An 18204-nucleotide genomic window follows, 5' to 3' on the forward strand; every position below is an offset into this window, starting at 1 on the left:
AGAGCAGGGGGCCAGGATATGGACACTCTGCTGCGTCCACTCCCATAGTCCTCTCTGGCCAACCCTCAGCTCCATGACTTCAAGGGGTGTTTCAAATCCTGAGTCTCAGCATCAGCCCCAGTGGGATCTTACAAAAGATCCTTTGTCATTCTGTGTTGCCCATTAATTTGAAAACAATTGTTTGAACAGTACACATGGTTTTCATTTCATTACTGAGCCCAGAGCATGAGGCCAAAGTACATATAATTTGTTAGAAGACTTTAAATCGAACTTCACTGGAACCAGGAAACTAATTACCTCTTTTTTGACAGCAGTGACTGTTTGTTTCTGTAAAACAAAGAAACAAAGCCATTAAACCGATGTCATTAAATCATTCCAGTTCAAATACCCATCTGAAAAATAAGAACCCTTCCCCAAGAGAAAACTGTCCGACTTTTCTTAAAATGTAGGCTTTCCCCATTGCCACATCTTTCACCCTATTCTATGCAAACGCTGGAGGACAAGATCAAGGACAAGACTCGGCCAGGGAAGGAGTATCATTTACCACTGTAATTTTATGCTGCTCTTCTAAATCCAAGATGAATTAAAGACTAAGTTTGGGGTTGGCCTCGATCTTCTGTAGAACCATCTGGAAAGTGGGAGATAAAGAAGGGAATCCTTCCCTCTCACTGAGATACAAAAGGAGGGAGAAAGAGTAGCAAAGATCTTGAGTGTGTTTCTTTTCTCACAGGGGAGAGTTCTGAATGAAAGGTGAGATTCAGTCTCTCCATTCATAACAATCTAATCAACAACTGTAAGTTTAAAAAAAAAAAAAAAAGTTCATTGCCAAAACTAAAGCACACAATTAAAAACCCAGTGTCTGTTGACAGCTGAGCCCCAGAGTTGAGCTACCAAAGCAAGTTCAGGCTGGGCAAGGGCTGCAAGGTGTCCTCTCTCCAGACTTTTTGAGCTAAGGCAGAGAAAGAAGGGCTTGCTTTAGAAACCCCTGGAAACCATGCAAATCTGTCTCCAGCTAAAACACATCACCTCCTACAACCCCAGAGGGACAGGCTCCCATGGCACCATTTCTGTGCTCCACATGAGGTTGGGTATGGTGGGTGGTCATTCCAGTCCTGGCCTTCCTACATGTGGTTATGTCCTCAGCCTGCTTAGTGCCCACTTCAAGCTGAACCTCTTCATTCCAGGTGGCTGCCATCCATGCCACTGAACCAAACCCAATCTTCACTTGGAATGGAGTCAGAGTCCATGATGGATGCACCTTTTCCTTAGCCAGTTAGCCAAAGCAGCACTGGTTCATGAGCCCATTGACAAGGGATGAGGGCCGGCCCACGGTGGGAAGTCATGTTCTCATCTCTCCTGTCTGATCCAGCTGGGTTCCACTCTGCTTTTATAGATGCACTTCACGGGAAATCTTTTTCTTCCATAGCAGGGTAGGGAAAGTTATCTCAGAAAAGGAAAGCTCAGGTAGGTGTCTGATTCTCACACATCCTGACCTTCTTCACAGCACCAGGACAATTCCAATCATGTATTTATTTGTGTGACTCTTTTAAACTATCACCATTAAGGGCCTAGAGTCCATGGCTTTCTTCCCTTGAAAAATGTCCAATGCAGGGTAGATGCTCAACAAATATCAAATAAATGATGACTTCAGCACAGTTGGAGGCCTAGAAAACCGAGGATTTTCTCTAAGCTTTTCCACTCAAAAATTTGAAAACACTCCCCCAAATGATCTAAATATTTTAGCGACCACACTTACCATCCACTTCCATTCTCTCTCAATACAAGGCGCTCTTTTAGAAGACATGAATTTCAGGTAGGAAAAGGGCCAGTGTGAACTAGCTATCAAATCTGATGCAATCAGATCTTTCTATTACAGTCTGGCAGAAACAGATTACTCAGAATAGATCTAACGATCTCCGACCTCTGCTCAAAGGGGAAGCGGGATGTTTGCATAATACGACTAGCAAATACTGCAAAGCAATTTATACAACTCTTTGTTTTTATAAAGCTCAAGGGAGGGAGATTTTTAATACAGATTTTCTGCTAAGAAAAGCAAAGGCTATTAGAGGTTGTGGGTAACTTCCTCAACATCTTCTGATCAGTAATTGGCTGAGCCATGATTCAAACCCAGCTCTGCCCTTTGCAAAGCTGAGGATGGATCTGTGAGAGACACAAAATCAGGGAGCCCATGAGCTCTCCCACCTAGCCTGCTCTCTTCACCAATTTCTTCTTTGCCCTGAAGCTGAGAATGCTGCAGAATGGAATGAGTGTCCAGTCATTTAACTTAAAACAAAAAGAAAGCAAGAGCCCCAACCACATGATGACACAAACACAGGAAATGCTCTTTAACTGACTCTAATGATGGTAAAGATCAATATCATGCTAGGCACATGCTCCACAGCCAGGGGCATAAACACCCTCCTTCAAAGAGCCCAGCTCCACAAACTTCCTGTCCAAACACCTGGAGCCCAGGACTCCCGAGACAAGACGCAGAGGGAAGGGGCGGGGCCCTGGTGTTCTTGCAAGCCATAGCCACAAGCACCGCATTTCCCTTCCACCTCTCCTGGTTCTCCTTTGGCCTCATGTATTTATTTGCTTCTGGGGCCATTAATCTCAGTCTTAGGTTTTTAAATTTTTATATTTTTATTGACTTTACTTGCTTCTAGTATCTCCTTAGGAATCCACTTCTGTGGTGTGGTTTGCTGTATGTTTTCTGGTTTCCAGAACTACCAGCTGTCTTCTGGGAACCAGATTCTCTCATGCAGGTTGAGAAGCTCTTACACCACAACCTGGGGCCAGTAGGGTTTCAGATTTCAAATTTTTTTTTCAGATGTTGGAATATTTACAGGTACATAATGAGATATCTTGGGGATGGGACCCAAGTCTACACACAAAATGCATTTGTGTTTTATATGCATCTTGTACACTTGCCCGAAGGTAATTTTATACAATATTTTTAACAATTTGATGCAGAAGACAGTCACGGTGGCGCACACCTGTAATCCCAGCAGCTTGGGAGGCAGAGGTAGGAGGATCATAAGTTCAGAGCCAGCCTCAGTAATTTATTGAGGCCCTAAGGTCAGTGAGACCCTGTCTCTAAATTAAAAAGGCTAGGGATGTGGCTCAGTGGTTAAGCACCTCAGGGTTCAGTCCCCAGTTCCAAAATCATAGTAATAATAATTTTGTGCAGAAACAAAGTTTTATAATATGAATCGCCATGTTGGTGGTTTCAGGGTTAGGAGGATTTCAGATTTTTGATTAGGGATGCTCCAACTGTGACAGGATTCTTTTGAATCTGAGGCTGCTTCATCTGTACTTTAGATGGTCCATGTGAACCTTAGCTTTTTTTCTACCTTTAAAAATAGCCGTTCATGGGGTCTTCCTCCAGATTGGCACACATGTATCTCTGCCCAGGGACAGGGGCGGCGGGACAGTGCAGAGGGAAGGTACCAGGGATTGAACTCAGGGACGCTCGACCACTGAGCCACACCCCCAGCCCTATTTTGTATTTTATTTAGACACAGGGTCTCGCTGAGTTGCTTAGCACCTCTCCATGCTAAGGCTGGCTTTGAACTTGTGATCCTCCTGCCTCAGCCTCCAGAGCCACTGGGATTACAGGCGTGTACCATGCCTGGCCCAAGTGGTTCTGGACTTTTCTAAAAGATGGAGAGACAATGTTATCTGTAAGATGAGGAATGGCTCAGGAAAGAGTCTTGATGTTAAAATTCTGGCTCTACCACGTATTGGATTGGCTATGTCACCTCAGATGAATTAGTTAGCATCCAAGAGCCTCTGATTTCTCATTTTTAAGAGGAAGATAGAAGAAAAAAGGGAATTCAGTGAAGTAATATACATAGGTAACTGGCTAACTGCTGAGACCCAACATGGAGTGGTTAATCACACACATGGTATGGCGTAAGCCTCATTATAAGATAAGATTACAAGATGCTCAGGCTATGGTTGGGACATACTTCCATTTAAAAAGTTATCATTGCTCATCTGGAATTCGAGTTTCACTGGGAATCCTCTGTTTTTATTTGCTAAATCTTGTAAGCCGACTCTCAATATTATTATTACTTAGCCAAAGGTCATAAGAAACATCGTTTTAAAATGAAGTTATTAAAAACGCACCCACCTACCTGCAATTCTATGCAATTCAAAAAAAACCACCTCCTGATGAAATAGGAAGATGCAAACATTTTTCCATCTAGAATTTCGCATCAACCCCCTCCTTTCTTAAAAGTCTCCCCACCCCACCCTGCATTGAGGCCCTCTCTTTACTCCACGGGGAAGAGATACACTTTGCCACACTAAGAATACTCTGCTGAAGGAATCTTGGAGTGCTCGGCATTCCTGGAATTCTAACAACTTAATATATTTCACTTGCAGAGTTTCCCAAATAGGGACACATCTAGACTTGTTTACACAGCTCTGGGGCCAAAGCCAGGATGGAGGTTGTGGACCATCGTCACAGGGCCAGAGGGATCCGGGCCATGCCTGAGAGACCCGGAGGCCCCTGTCAGATAAGAGCCAGGGAGCGTCTGGGAGGAGGCGGCCAGGCAGACGTCCTCGCAGAACCAAGGGCAAGATGAAAAGAACCTGAGGAGTGGACAGCACTGACCGCAGAGAGGGGGACAGAAGCTGCAAACAGGGAAATCCAGAAAAGGAAGTCATTAATGTAAAGCAGACAGGAAAAGGGAAGAGAGACTGCTGTTCCAGAAGTGAGGATCCCAGGTTGCTATCATCTGGAGCAAATCCCACCCTGCAAGGTACTTCCTGATCAGGTGGAGACAGAATTTAATCACAGTGTGCAGGGCCCGGTGCAGAAGGAAGACGCGGGGCCACTTCTCCAGAAAAACAGGAGAAATTTTAAGACAGTGATGGATATTAAATCATACAAGGCCCTCCTGTGTGGGGCCTTGGATGAGGGTTCAAGTCACTTGCCTGTGGAGTGGCCCTGGGTGCAAGACTTAGGCCTGAGCTGTAAAAACTGGAAAGATCTAAATTGGAGTCCTGACTGCGCCACCTTTGGCAAAGGGCTAAATCTCTCGGTTGCAGTTTTTGTCATATGAAAAATGAAGCTGACATTACCTCCCGTCATGGGCTTAATGAAATCTAGCAAAGCTTCAGAAGGCCACACAGTGGGCATTACAAAGCAGCAGGCAGGATACGGAGCGGGCTCTGCAGGGCTGTCAGCTGAGGGTCACATCCGGGCTTCATGGTTTTTTCTTCTCTCCAACAGGGATGCCCCGACGTTCTGTCCCTCCTCGGACGGACAGGAGTCTTCCCTGGCCAGTGAGCCGTCAGCAAACATCAGTCCCCAGGGTTGCTCTTTTTCCAATGCGTGGTTGGCCACAAGAAGAAAGCAATTTGTCCCCTACTGGTGTGAGCACTAGGGGGGCTTTGCCCCCTGAGGCCCCAGGCTGAGTGCTCTGCAGTATTTATATTTCTTCCTTTTACTCAAAGCCTCTTGCGCACACCTACGTAACCACCCTGTGCTCAGCGGTCAGTGACTAGAGCAGGCAGAGAGGTTGAAATTGGAATGCACCCCCTTCCCTCCAGTCAACGTGGGAGTATGCGAAGGTATGAGGGCAGACAGGAAAACGGCTAAGTACAGCCTCCCGGGTGGGGTCAAAGGTTGACAGGACCCCATAAATCATCTCCCACATAACCCAGCGCCCGTTCTGGCAATCACGGCTACTGTCTGTGAAGCATGTCGGTTCCCATTCTGGACACTTCACATGAATGATCCTGTCCGATCCTCTGAGGAAGGAACTATGGTTGTCCCCATGTTACAGACGAGGAAACTGAGACTTGCAACAGCTCCAGAGCTCGCCCAAGACCACCCAGGCAGCGCCAGGCAGCGCTGGTCCTTCCAGCTGACCTGACCCTCAGCACTCAGTGCTGCCCCTGGTTGCTAGAAACAGTGAGAACCCTGTCAGAGGAGCCCTTCCTGGGGAGGGTCAGGAGGAAGGGCACATCACTGCCAAAGCCTGGCCTCCAATCAGGGTCCTTACCATGGGGCCGAATCCTCTCTGAAATAAAGGGGAAATGGGCAGCTATACACCCCATTGTCTCAAGGGGTCAGAACTGAGGAGAGGCTCATGACCAGGTCCTCCCAGGGCTGGGCAGCCTTGCCAACTAGAGGCCATCAGCCTGACACAGCGGCTCACCAAGGGCCCTGGACACCTGCCAGCCTAGCGGCCTCTTTCTCGTGCTTGATGGGGTTTGGCCTGTATTTAAGAAAAAGAGGCCTCTCTTCATTCAATCGTTCATTCTCAGAAGTCACCTTTCTCCTCTAACCAGCTCAGGCGCCATGTACAAAATGCAAAACCTCTGCCCTCCCAGAGCTCTGGGGAGTCTGCACTCTCAGGCGCCCTCTCCTCTCAGGGCAGGTAAGCCGTGGAGACAGGGACACTCGGATGGTGGGAAAGGAGGCCGGCCCCCGCCCCATGCCCTGCACAGCCAGGTCTGACGGACAGGCTGGAGGCTGAGGGAGGCCGAGGGGTCAGCTTGCATGAGAAGCAGGCGCCTGCTCTTGTCACTAGTCCACAGCAGCCCGTGTGCACAGACGGAGGAGGAGAGCTGCAGGGAGAGAGAGAGGGAGAGGTGTGAGCGGCCCGGGAGGCGCTGCTGCCTGCGTGGAGCCCACCATGAGCACACACTCAGCCTCACACCCTCTGGGCCTTGGCTCTGGGCTGGAGGCACCGCCAGCTGCTGGCAAGAAACGGGTTTGAGAGCCAGAGGCTCCCTCCCTCCTGCACCACCAGGGAGGACATGACCCTCAGGGGTCACCCTGACCACAGCGCCCCAGATGGAGCAGCTCAGTTCCGGTGTCCTCCCCCCCACACACACACCCCGCCACACACGCAGCAGAGCCTCAGTCACAGACACGTGCCCCCGGCCACTGTCCCCACGCCCCACCCATGTCAGAGCCAGTGACGTGCTTTCTTCCTCCGCCCTCCCCCTCCTCCCCAGGAAAGAAGTTTCCAGGGCAGCCCTTAGCCACACAAAAAAGGCAAATCCTCCACCCGGTTCTGCGTTTCACTGGCTGATTCTGTTTCCATGGCAACCGAGCCTACAAGGCCTCAGCAGTGATCTGCTATCTGACAAGGGGAACAAGGAGAGGCTGCCTGCCGTGGGAACGGCGGCGCTGGGGGAAGGCTGACAGCCCCACGTGGGGATCAAAGAAGGATCAGTCTGACTTGTGGACGAGGGACCTAACAAGTCCCCCAGGTGACACTCTCTAGGAACTCCATGTCCCTCTCTGCGTGTCCCAGAGCTGCCTCAGCACTGCTCTCCTGTACCTTTCTCTTCCCCTTCCATGGCCGGCCGCCTTCCTAGCCCAGCAAGCCCTCCAGCCCTGCGCTCAGGCTGCAAGGCACAAGCCTGCAGATGACAGCTGCACTGAAGAGGGGCCTTTCCTGGCCACCAGAGACTCACTGGACGGAAAGCCATGAAACCACCCAATTCAAATTTAAACGGGTTTTAGGCTGGCTGGCAGAGGTCAGCGGCTCCCACCTGGGCCACTCTGACTCCCTCCCCAGGGACACTGGGCCATGTCTAGAGGCATTTTTGATCATCGGCCTGGAGATGTGGGTCCAGTAGAGGAATGGAGTCTCTGGCATTTAGTGCACAGAGGTTAGAGATGCCGCCAAACATCCTACACTGTACAGAATTCCCCCTCCCAGGGAATTATCTGACCCAAAATGTCAACAGTGACATGGTTTCAACAATATACAAACTATGCTTCTTTAAATTACAAATATATATATATATTTGAAATTGGCCATCCATTACAAATAAAAAGCTGAGAGTCTTTGGAAGGTCCCCACTAGGATATGAAACAAACTGTGACATTCTAGTCCCGTGGAGTACGGTTTAAATCTAAAGTTGATTCAAGGGTTTTGAGCCTGGAGGTTACTCAGTGTGTGTAAAATGTCTGCCTGTGCATCTTTGGGCAGGGTTGCTCATAATTCTCATCAGATTCTCAAAGGGGAAAGTAACTCACAGAAGACTGAAAACCAGTCATCTAGATGCCATCTGCTCTGACCCACACTCTGCACCCTCTCCTCTCTCCAAGTGTCACCTCCCTTTACCCAGGATCCTGGCCATGGCCTCCCCTCTCCCTGGACCCTGATGCCACAGAGACATGGTGCTCCTCTCCATGGCAGTCTCAAAGGGAAGATGGCACTGCCCACACAGGTAGGAAGGGACATGTGGACACCTTCCCTGCCTCAGAACCTGGCCGAGGTCCCACCCACAATGCAGCAAAAACGTACCTGGTTTACCTTGACTTCATTTGGATCGGTCACTCGGTCCAGGCCATAGTCCAGCACGTCGTTCATTCCCGGCTGAATGGAATAAAAACAATGAAAGAATCACGACAGGAAGTCCCCAGTTTCTGATTAGATTCTGGGTCTTGGCCAAGCTGCCAAGCGTGAGACTGAGCTGAGAAGGGCTCGTGGCAGAGTGCACGGGGAGACATGAGGGTGTGTGAACCCTTCAGGTGAGCGAGAGAGCTTCCTGCACCCACAGCATCCCAACAGCCTAAGAGAGTGGGAGGGAAGGATGGATGGGCAATCGGGTGGGCAGATGGATGGATCAATAGAAGGATAGGTGAACAGACGGATGGCCTCTCCAGTACCATAGTGGGATGGATGGATGGATGGATGGATGAATAGATGGAAGGGTAGATGGATAGACGGATGGATGGGTGGATGGATGGATGAATGGATGAGTGGATGGACAGATGGGTGGGTGGAGGGATGGACAGATGGGTGGGTGGATGGGTAGCTGGTTGGATAGGTAACAATCAAGCTCAGTCACAGTTCATTGGGATCAATACGTGGAACTCCTGACTCCTTCCACTGTGCCCTTTCCCCACAGTCTAGTTTCTGCCTCAGGCTGGGTAGCACAGTGGTAGCACAGCAGTGCTTTGGAAGAGTCCAAGCTTCAATCAGGCACCTCTGGGTTCCCATCCTAATTCTGCTGCTTCCCAGCTGTGCCAAAAATCCTGGAAACCACTTCTCCCTGCAATCGCTGACTCACCGGAGAAACAGAGACGATGCCTCCTACCTGGAATGTTCTCATGAGGGCTTAGCAAGGTGGGATGTGACACTGTCAGCAGAGGGCTACTGTCATTGAGCAAGGGACCGTATTCATTATAAGATCCTGTATGTAAAGAGGTGGCCCAAAGCTGGGTCAGCAATCTTTGCCAGATCCCTTTTCCACCAGGTCACCCAACTCCCCAGCCAATCTCACTTGGCCTCTCCCAACTCCCTGAGGCCAGCAATCTAGGTGGTCACTTCTCTGCAGGTTTGGGGCAGACCCACCAAGTGCTGAGCACCTGTTATTATCCAGGCTGGCTACACCGAAGCAGAGGGTTGGAAGTGACTGAGCTTCTTCTCCATCCGATTCAGCCTCATCTAGGATGGAGACCATTTTTAGCTTGGGGTAGGGCTGCCAGACAAAAAACGAGGAGGCCCAGTTAATTTCAGATAAACAGCAAATGATTCAAGTCCCATTATGTTTACACTGACTGTGTATCTATACCAAAAATAGCAAATAGATTTTCATAGGAAATACATTTTGATGTAAAATATATTTTTATATAAAGATTATTCGTTGTTTATCTGAAATTCAAATTGAACCGTACACCCTGTGTTTAACTTCCTAAATCTGGCAGTCTAGCTCAGCAGGCGACCGTGGAGGCAAATACTGGGCCGAGAGCCTAGGCAAAATAAAGAGCGAGAAAGCAAGAAACAGAATATGGGCGCGGAGCAGGACAGGGAAGGGGAGCCCCCATCCTTGCCCTGGCTGTTACTGGGGACCTCCATCAACAAGCAATCATGAGGCACTTCCTATGTGCTGGACGCCATGTCCAGCCCTGGGGAGCTGGTGAATGGATGTGCCCCCCTGGTTTGGGGAGGCATCCTCAGAAGGCAAGTCAAGCCACTTCCAGTCTTGAGGGATAGAAGCCACTCAGCAATTAATCACCCCCAAAACAAATTACAGTTGTGACAAGTGGCATGAAGGGACAATACAGAGGTGTAAACTGGCCCTCACTGGTATCTAGCGTAGCACGGAGAGGAAAGTGGAGAGTGTGGCCATCCAAAAAAACATCCTTGCCTGAAATCAGTTCTAGGAATCACCCCCTTCATCTGGAATGCGCTGCTGGGTGACCCTCAACAGCCTGGGCTGGGCAGCCGTGAACTGTCAGACCTGCTGCCACCTCTGGACTTTCTTACTCAGCCAGCGGATCCAGAACCAGCCCCCTTCAGCTTCCCTCACCAGTTCTACTAGACATCCTGCCGCCTTCCTTTGGCTGTCCTGGTGCCCCAGCTCCTGCCTTCTTAGGCTCTCTGTGGGCAGCATCCCCCTAAGTCTTATATGTTCCTGCTGTGGTCCCACCCAGGACCTGCTTCCAAACCCCCCAGGGGGCTGCCTTTCTGCCTCTGCTGGTTTGGGAGACTCCAAGGCTCATGCGTTCACTCACTCACTCATTCATTCTTCAATACGTTAGAGCTGACTCAGTGTCAGAAAATCAGGACAACTGATGTGCCCCTGCAGCCTGCAGATAAGGAGGCACACAGACACCTTCTGCCCTGGTGCCACATGCACGAAGGACTCCACAGACATGTGAGCGAACTTCCCTTGCTTCAACCAGAACTGTGAATACTGGGGTTTGCCGCCCCAGCTACATCCCTTGGGCTTGAAGAAAATTTGCTAAATGCCTGGGGATCGCATTAGGGAAGGGCCTTTTGCATTTTGCGACAACCGCTTTGTGAGCATCCGAGTTGATGTGCGCTGCTTGGTGACCCTCTACCATGTCCTTCAGTTTCCACCTCCTTCACTAATCATCACTGTATTTCTGAAAGCATTTTGATGCATGAGAGAGAAAAGCTAAATGATTTAATAAACAAAATAAAACAGGGGGCCGGGTGTGGTGACACACACCTGTCGTCCTAGCAGCTCGGGAGGCTGAGGCAGGAGGATGGTGAGTTCAAAGCCAGCCTCAGCAAAGCGAGGTACTAAGCAACTCAGGGAGACCTTGTCTCTAAATAAAATACAAAATAGGGCTGGGGGTGTGGCTCAGTGGTTGAGTGCCCCTGAGTTCAATCCTCAGTACCAAAAAAATAAAAATAAAACAGGGGATGAAGCTGGAACAGGGAGAGAATTTTAGGTTCAAAGATTAGAGAAGTCTGCCGCAAGCTTCTCTTGCCTTGAACGTCACTCCCACGGAGAGGTGTTCCCTAACCCCAATCTGCTGCAGGGCCCCTGCCTCCTACGAGCTGCCACGGTGTTCTGTACATTACTCACTCATTTATATAATAGTTTTAGTCTTTGTCTCTCTGCCAGACTGTAGTAAGTTCCTCGAGGTCGCAGGCCGTGTCTGTCCTGGCTCACAATTCAAATATCCCCACCGCCTCGTAAGCATCTGGCAGAGACTGGACATGCACAAAGTATGTGCTAATTTCTCAAAGATTAGGACCAGAGTATATGGAGTGTTCCACGCTGTTTTTATAATACAACATGGTCTGCCGGATCATTTTTGTAGGTCATCGAACGGCCTTTGAAAACGTCAGGTTAATAGCTTCATAATGTTTCATCATCGTCATCATCAACATGTTGGCGCTGCCTTACTTTACTTTGCCTTCTCCCTCAAGGGGTACTTAGCTCACTGGAAAATGGAAGCCAGACATCCCCTTCCCTGGAAGGCAAGTGTCTGGGTATGTGGTTGAAACAAGGGCCAGTTTGCTTGATATTCACACAGGTGACCACTTGATTAAGGTCACACACCACCAGAAAGCAGCCTCTGTCCACAAACCAGTCCTGAGTGACAGACTAGGTTCAAGACCCAGGTGGCACCACAAAGATGCAGGGAAGGCTCAGAGTGACTGGCTGCGGGAACCATTTACACTCCTCTCTGCATCATGCCCATCTCCGTCCTCTGCTCCATCCAAGTCAAAGACAAAAGAGAAACAGGGTTTTTTCTTTACAACAGGATGCTGACTCACGGGTGGCATTTGGGCTCCGAATGGGAATTAGGATCAGACTCCTCAACTACCGTCTCCCAGGTCTGCCACTGGCCTCTTGCCAAGGATGCTGTTTCCGACGGAGCATCCGACAGACCTTCCTTCCCCTTCCCTTAAATCAGTCACCACTGGCTGTGCCTGCTGGGCACTGGGGTCTCATCTCTGGAAGGGGGCTACCCACCCGTGTGATGGCAACTTGGAGTTTGAGCTCCTTGAGCTGAGAGAGAAGGGCACGTGGGGTTCTCCTTGCATGGGAGCAGCCTGTGGGTTTTGCCATCCCACAGAGGTGGAGACACACCCAGCACTGAGCAGACCGAACTCAGCCTTGACTTCTTCATCTGAGCAATGGAGTAACGACACCTCCCACTGGACAGCACCGCGGCCAGTTGTGATTGAGACAACCTGTGCCAACAGCTGCGTGCATGTACACAGCAGGTGCTTGATGATGTAGCTCTTGGGTGCCCAGCACCTCAATCCTTTCCTGGCACACAGAGTCAGGGCCCAATGAGGGCTTCCCAGATTCATGAACAAATGAACAAGTTCATTGACTGCAGCCGCGTCACACTCTACAACAGGTGGCTACGGTTGGTCCACAGAAAACCTGTTCACCCTCCAGAGAGCCAAATGCTTAGTCTGCTGTGACTGGCTGTTGTCCCACTGAACTGATGCTTGTTTGGGTCTCCTGGAGACAGGCTTGACAGACTCTAGGCTCCCTGGCTCCTCAGAAGGATTGCTCCACTCTGGGCTGAGATGCTCCTCAGACTGAAAACTGTCCACTCCCTGTAGGCCAATGAGAGGTGGAGCCTGTTTTAAAAGAGTCAAGGAGGGAAGCCCCGGATGCAGTCCTGCCACATCCTTGACTACTGGTCCAGATTCAACCGAGGGGAGCAGCACTGAGGGAGGAGATCAGATATGAAGAGTATGAAGAGCAGTTTGCATCTTAGGTGTTTTAGGACTGCTCCAAGTACATCAGAGTCGCACTCTGAAGTTGGGTCTATTAAAGAGAAAGCAGGCCTATGTGACCCCAGGCACCATGCTTCTTGGAGCAGCAGCGACTCCGGCAGTATTCCCATGACCAAGGAAGTTACGAAACACCAAAACGCACGAACATGGCATGTGACATTGTCATGAGAGGCAAAGGGGCATCCAAGACCAAGAGGGAGGATCCCCTGTCAGCAGTGTGGGTTCCGAGCCTCTGGCACTTGTAAGCTGTGCAGCTCTAGGCATATTAGCAACACCCCTGAGCCTCAGCCTGTTTATCAGTAAGATAGGGAAATTATTACTGCAAAGATTAAAGAAGACCGAATGCAGAACACTCAGCACAGCACCCAGCACACTGTGAGTTTTCTCAGATCAGTTGCGATAATGACATCAATGACGATGACAACTGTGCTGATGGTGGTGGTGAGGTGGAGAAAGAGGGGGAGTTGAGGGAGGTAAGTGGGGACAGTCAGCAAGGTGGTGGAAATGGGGAAGGCGGGGGAGGGGATGGAGTTGGAGGTCGGCTATGGTCATGGTGGTAGAAATGGGGGCGTGGTGGGGAGAGTCATCTAACATGCTGTCCTATTTATGTTCTTCTGTATTGTGCTGCAAGGAACCGCTCAGCTCGGCCATTTGTCTCATGGAGGCGATGTGTTATTCATTTTCTTTCCTACAGATTTTCTGGATACAGAGACAGAGGGGAGGAGAGAGACCCTGGGCAGATCACATGCACAGCCAGGCTGTCCCTTTTTAAGGAATGCAGTCACACTGGCAATCTTACATCACAAAGTCTCTGAATATGCAGTGGAAATCATGCTCCACCTGGCGCAGAGGAGGGCTCCCTCCATCATGGTGCCACTGGACATGGGGGACACCTTGCCAAGCTAGTGGCACATCTTCCATTGCAACAATCTCACTCCTAAGCTACCAGTGAGGAGCATGTCCTTGGTGTCCTGGTCTCCAGAACCCTGTGCTCCGTTGGTCAGCCCACCTGACCCAGCTCACTTTCTGCTTCTAAAAACTTCTGATACCTAGCAGCAGGCAAGGAAACTGAAAGAGGAGGAGGGAGAATATCTGTTTGCAACTCTTGAGTTTCCAGAATCTCTTCCACATCACCCACCTCCCACCTCCCAGAAGAAGCACCTGAGCTTGACCCAGGAGGACACCGAGGCACCGGAATTAACCCCAGCAGGTGGCAGCCAGAGGCTGCTTCTCTCTGCTGGGGGGTGAGGTGACCATTTCCCAGAGATGGGCTGGGACAAGTCACATGGGTTATGGACAGCTTGTCCCGCCAAGCCAGGAAAAGCAAAAGCGCTCCCAAGCCAGGAAAGCAAAGTGCTTCAAGCCATGAGAAGCTCATCACACACTAATGCCCTCTCTTCTGCCATCTCAGTTGCTGGGGCCTGGATCTAAGGCAGGAGGAAAGGGAGCCGAGACACACAGAACAGCTTTGGCTATGCAGAGTTTCCATTCTCAGAGAATTTTATATTTCTGCTTTGAAACCTGTGTTCTACATCTTTCTTCTTATATTCCTTTCCAAGGTGTGGTATCCTAAACAAAAAAAGAAAATGTCCCAACCCTCACAAAAGACAAATTCATCCACGTCCCTTGCTACCTGACATTCATACCCTCCAGACATAGAGCATGTCTTCTCCAAGCCTGGTGGTGCTTGGAGGCTCACCCAACTCTAAGCAGCTCCTCCTGATGACCCAGTTCTAACTCCAGAGTGGGAGGAGCTGGCAATGAGCACTGTGAGTGCAGAAAGAGAGTGGGGCACCTGGCAAGAGGTGGGGGAACCGGTACTCACAGGGCATCGGTGCACCAGCCAGTAGGCCTTCTCCTGGCAGTCCAGCGCGTACCTGTCGGCCTTGTTCCTTTCCTTTCCAGCCCTGGGAAACAAAAAGCCATGATTAGGGCCATAACCCTTTGCATCTTTTAGTCCATGAGGTCTGTGTTCTTGGCGTCCTGGTCTGCTCACCCAATCTGTGCAAATAATTCGCATGCACCACGATAATAACAAACACCAATTTCACACTCAGGCACTCAAACCTCTTTTACGCATATTAACTGGTTTGATCCTGGTTAACGCTCTCAGTGATCTTTGCTGGCTTCGTAATTCAAGGAACTGAAGCAAAGAGCAGTTGAACGGCCAGCCAGGACCACACTGTCAGCACGTAACAGAAATGGGACTTGAACCCAGAGTCAGGCCCAGGTCCAGCTCTCCCTGACAGCACTGGGCTGGGCTGAGGTCGACCGTGTGGCCATAACCAGCTCTAGAATCAAACAGGCTTCACACTGGAGCAGGCGGGGATGCCCATCGGGGCCACCATTGGACCCCCTGGCTTCATTACAGGGTCCCTGCTTTGGTAAAGAACATAGTTAACATCTGGACAAGCTGTCAGCCTCCTGCGATGGGGAGATGCAGCCTCGAGGACTCCTCTTTCCTCCCTGCTGATGAGTTCTTCTGATCACTCCAAAGAGTTCAGGCCTTTTCTGAACTCAGCTTGGGCCTGGGAAAGGATGGTCATTTCCCTCTCCTCTCTCAGGGCCCTCCTTTCCCATTATGGAGAGGTAGCGACGCTGGGCTTTCCTCTGTCAGGAGCAAAGGAGCTCCAATTATCACGCCACCGGCCCTACCAGGTCCCATTTCCGCGGTGAGCTGTGCTCACATTCATTACTGCTTGTTTTCCCAGGCGACATGAGATGACGCACAGGCCCGCTCCACCATGGAGTCTGCAGATTTATTTCCCCGTTAATGTTCTGTGAACAACACAATAACATCCAGAGACCAGATGGGTGAGCCGCGCCACTCCAGCGGGCTGTTTTGCCAACCTCTTCTGGAAATTAAATATAAACAGTGTCTCTCCCCACTTCCCCTTGACAGTCTAACTGGATTTTCTACCAGGTTAACTAGCTGGGGTCCTCGGGAGGATGGCCACACACAGCCTGCGGCACGGCGGGGTTTCCGTGATGCTGGACGGCCCTAGAAACAGTCCGTCTCTAATTCACACTTGCGGTCCTGTCTGGCTTTGCTCATCTGCTTCTCTGTGATTGATATTCATGGAAGAGGGAGGAGATAGATGGAATCCAAGAGAGGCAGTAAACTCAGAATTCTTTTAGTCGGTCAAATTGTGATTTTTCTTTAGCAAAAGCATTTGCTCGCTCATTCATTCATTCATTCATTCATTCATTCATGGATTTGTTGATCTTCCTCTATGTTTCAAGCTCTGGGAGAATGCTGGTGAGCCAGACAAAAGTCTCAGCTTTTGTGTAGCTTCTGATCTAAACACTACACACATGGTAAAGAAATGAAGATTGCAAGTTGCATAATATGCTACAAGGAAACACACATTCAGGTAACACAATGTAGAATCAGGGTGGTCTCTGTGGTGATTTTTTCTAAACATGTCTTTAATTTTTTGATACTCCTTCCAATGACAAAAGGGTCTATTTTCCCTCCCCTCGAAACCAGGTGGGCTTTGTGATGGTTCTAACCAATATAGTAGGTCAGGCATGGTGCTGGGTGATTTCTGAGGCTGGACCACCAAAGATGGGACAGCCGCCACCCTCCTCACTGGACTACAGGTTCTGGAAGCTTCCACCACCTGTAAGCAATCCACTGCCCCCATGCTGCCTTGCTGTGAGAAGCTCAAATGACCACACAGAGAGGCCAGAGGCTATCAAACAAGAGCAAGGAATGCCAGCTAGACCCCAGCTCTGAACAAACCAGTAATGTCCTTCCTGAATTTCTGACCTATGGAAATCATGAGAGGCAATAAAACAAATGTTGCATAAGCTGAGTAACAGCTAATCAGAAAGGCCTCTTTGAGGAAGAGAGATTCGAAGTCACCATTCCCTCTAACAGCTCAGAGGACAGGTCAGATGACATGATCCCATCTGGGTTTCAAGAATGAGAACAGGGCTGGGGGTGTAGCTCAGTGAGCAGAGCTACTGGGTTCAATCACTCCTACAGCTGGTTCTGCAAACTCCTGCCTTGTGGCCTTCATGTCACAGTAGCTTCATGTCATGGCCAGTTCTCTCAACCCACCAGGCCATTACCTTTTTCCCCCGACGCTCAGTCCAGTGTTTGGCACTTAAATGCCCAATAAAGGTTTATTTTAATGAAAGGAAACAAAGAAGAGAGGAGGGCGGAGAGACAACCAGAGGACCGAGGTGACCTTCTTTCACGCACCTGTACTGTTCTTTGGCCTGCATAATGACAAAGTCCCACTTGTAGTTGATTTTTTTGTTCAAGAAATTGTAGTTTTCCTAGAGAAAAGAAACAAAATGAGAACAGTGAGCCCGTGAAGCAGGGCAAAGAGCCCTCCACCCACGAAGACACGACCCGGGCTCCCTGCAACTGCTGGCCCGACCCGGTCCTCTCAGCCCGTGCTCGTCAATGAGGCTCCTTTCATGGGTTGTGTGGGATTCTCAAAAGCTTCCACTATGACCTTGCTTTTCTCAGTTGTGTTGGGTTTTGTTTAAAATAAATGTGACCCAAATCTGATTAGAAAGAGAAAACTGGGATGGAGAAGAATATGGAAACTCAATATTTAACAATGGAGTATCAAAAAAATATCCACAAAGATAAGCCTTATCATTGATATGATGTTGGCCCTTAATATATATATTTCTAAAGAATTATAACACAGCAAGATTGTTAGCCTTTTCAGGACTAGGGTGTGTTCTGGGGGAAATCTGACTCGCCTGTCCTGAGAAGCTTATACTACTGTTTTCACGTCATAGACTCAGGTTCAGATTCCCTAATCAAGGGCTGTCCATTGTTATATATAATTAATTAAGTCACATTGTCTCAGGACAAAGCAAAATGAAGGGGGTAGTCTCTGCATGCCTAATGGACATTGAGGCAAGGCCCTAAATTACAGAGAAGAAATTAAAGCTTGATATGGGAAAACTTTACTTCAGTGAGCTGCTTCTATACAAATAGATAGATGGATGAATTGGATGGATGGGTGGGAGGGTGGGAAGTGAACAGGTAGGTGGATGGGTGATTGAATGGATGGGTGAGTAGAAGGATGGGTGCATGGGTGGGGAGTGTAGATGGCTGGATGGGAAGGTGGATGAATGGATGCATGGGTGGGTGGATAAATGGATGGGTGGGGTGGGGGAATAGATGGATGGATAGATGGGTGGGTAGGTGGATAGATAGATGGGTGGATGGATG

At 49.5% G+C, this 18204-nt stretch overlaps 1 protein-coding gene and 1 long non-coding RNA gene across 2 annotated transcripts in view; one reads left to right on the top strand and one right to left on the bottom strand.

The window, feature by feature from the left end:
* Rgs9 (regulator of G protein signaling 9) overlaps positions 1–18204 on the bottom strand; it is a 61950-nt gene that overhangs the window by 27859 nt on the left and 15887 nt on the right. The window contains exons 7-10 of the mRNA XM_015504845.2: positions 17212–17288; positions 14827–14908; positions 8292–8354; positions 298–327 (exon numbers count right to left, since the gene is read on the bottom strand). Coding sequence (XP_015360331.2) covers positions 298–327; positions 8292–8354; positions 14827–14908; positions 17212–17288 — 252 coding nt within the window. The remainder of the gene's footprint in view (positions 1–297; positions 328–8291; positions 8355–14826; positions 14909–17211; positions 17289–18204) is intronic.
* LOC125615089 lies at positions 4443–5477 on the top strand. The gene is made up of 2 exons (XR_007345646.1): positions 4443–4769; positions 5243–5477. It is a non-coding gene; the product is annotated as an uncharacterized LOC125615089 (long non-coding RNA).

The sequence above is a fragment of the Marmota marmota genome, unplaced genomic scaffold (genome assembly GCF_001458135.2).
Source record: "Marmota marmota marmota unplaced genomic scaffold, marMar, whole genome shotgun sequence".
Lineage (NCBI taxonomy): Eukaryota > Metazoa > Chordata > Mammalia > Rodentia > Sciuridae > Marmota > Marmota marmota.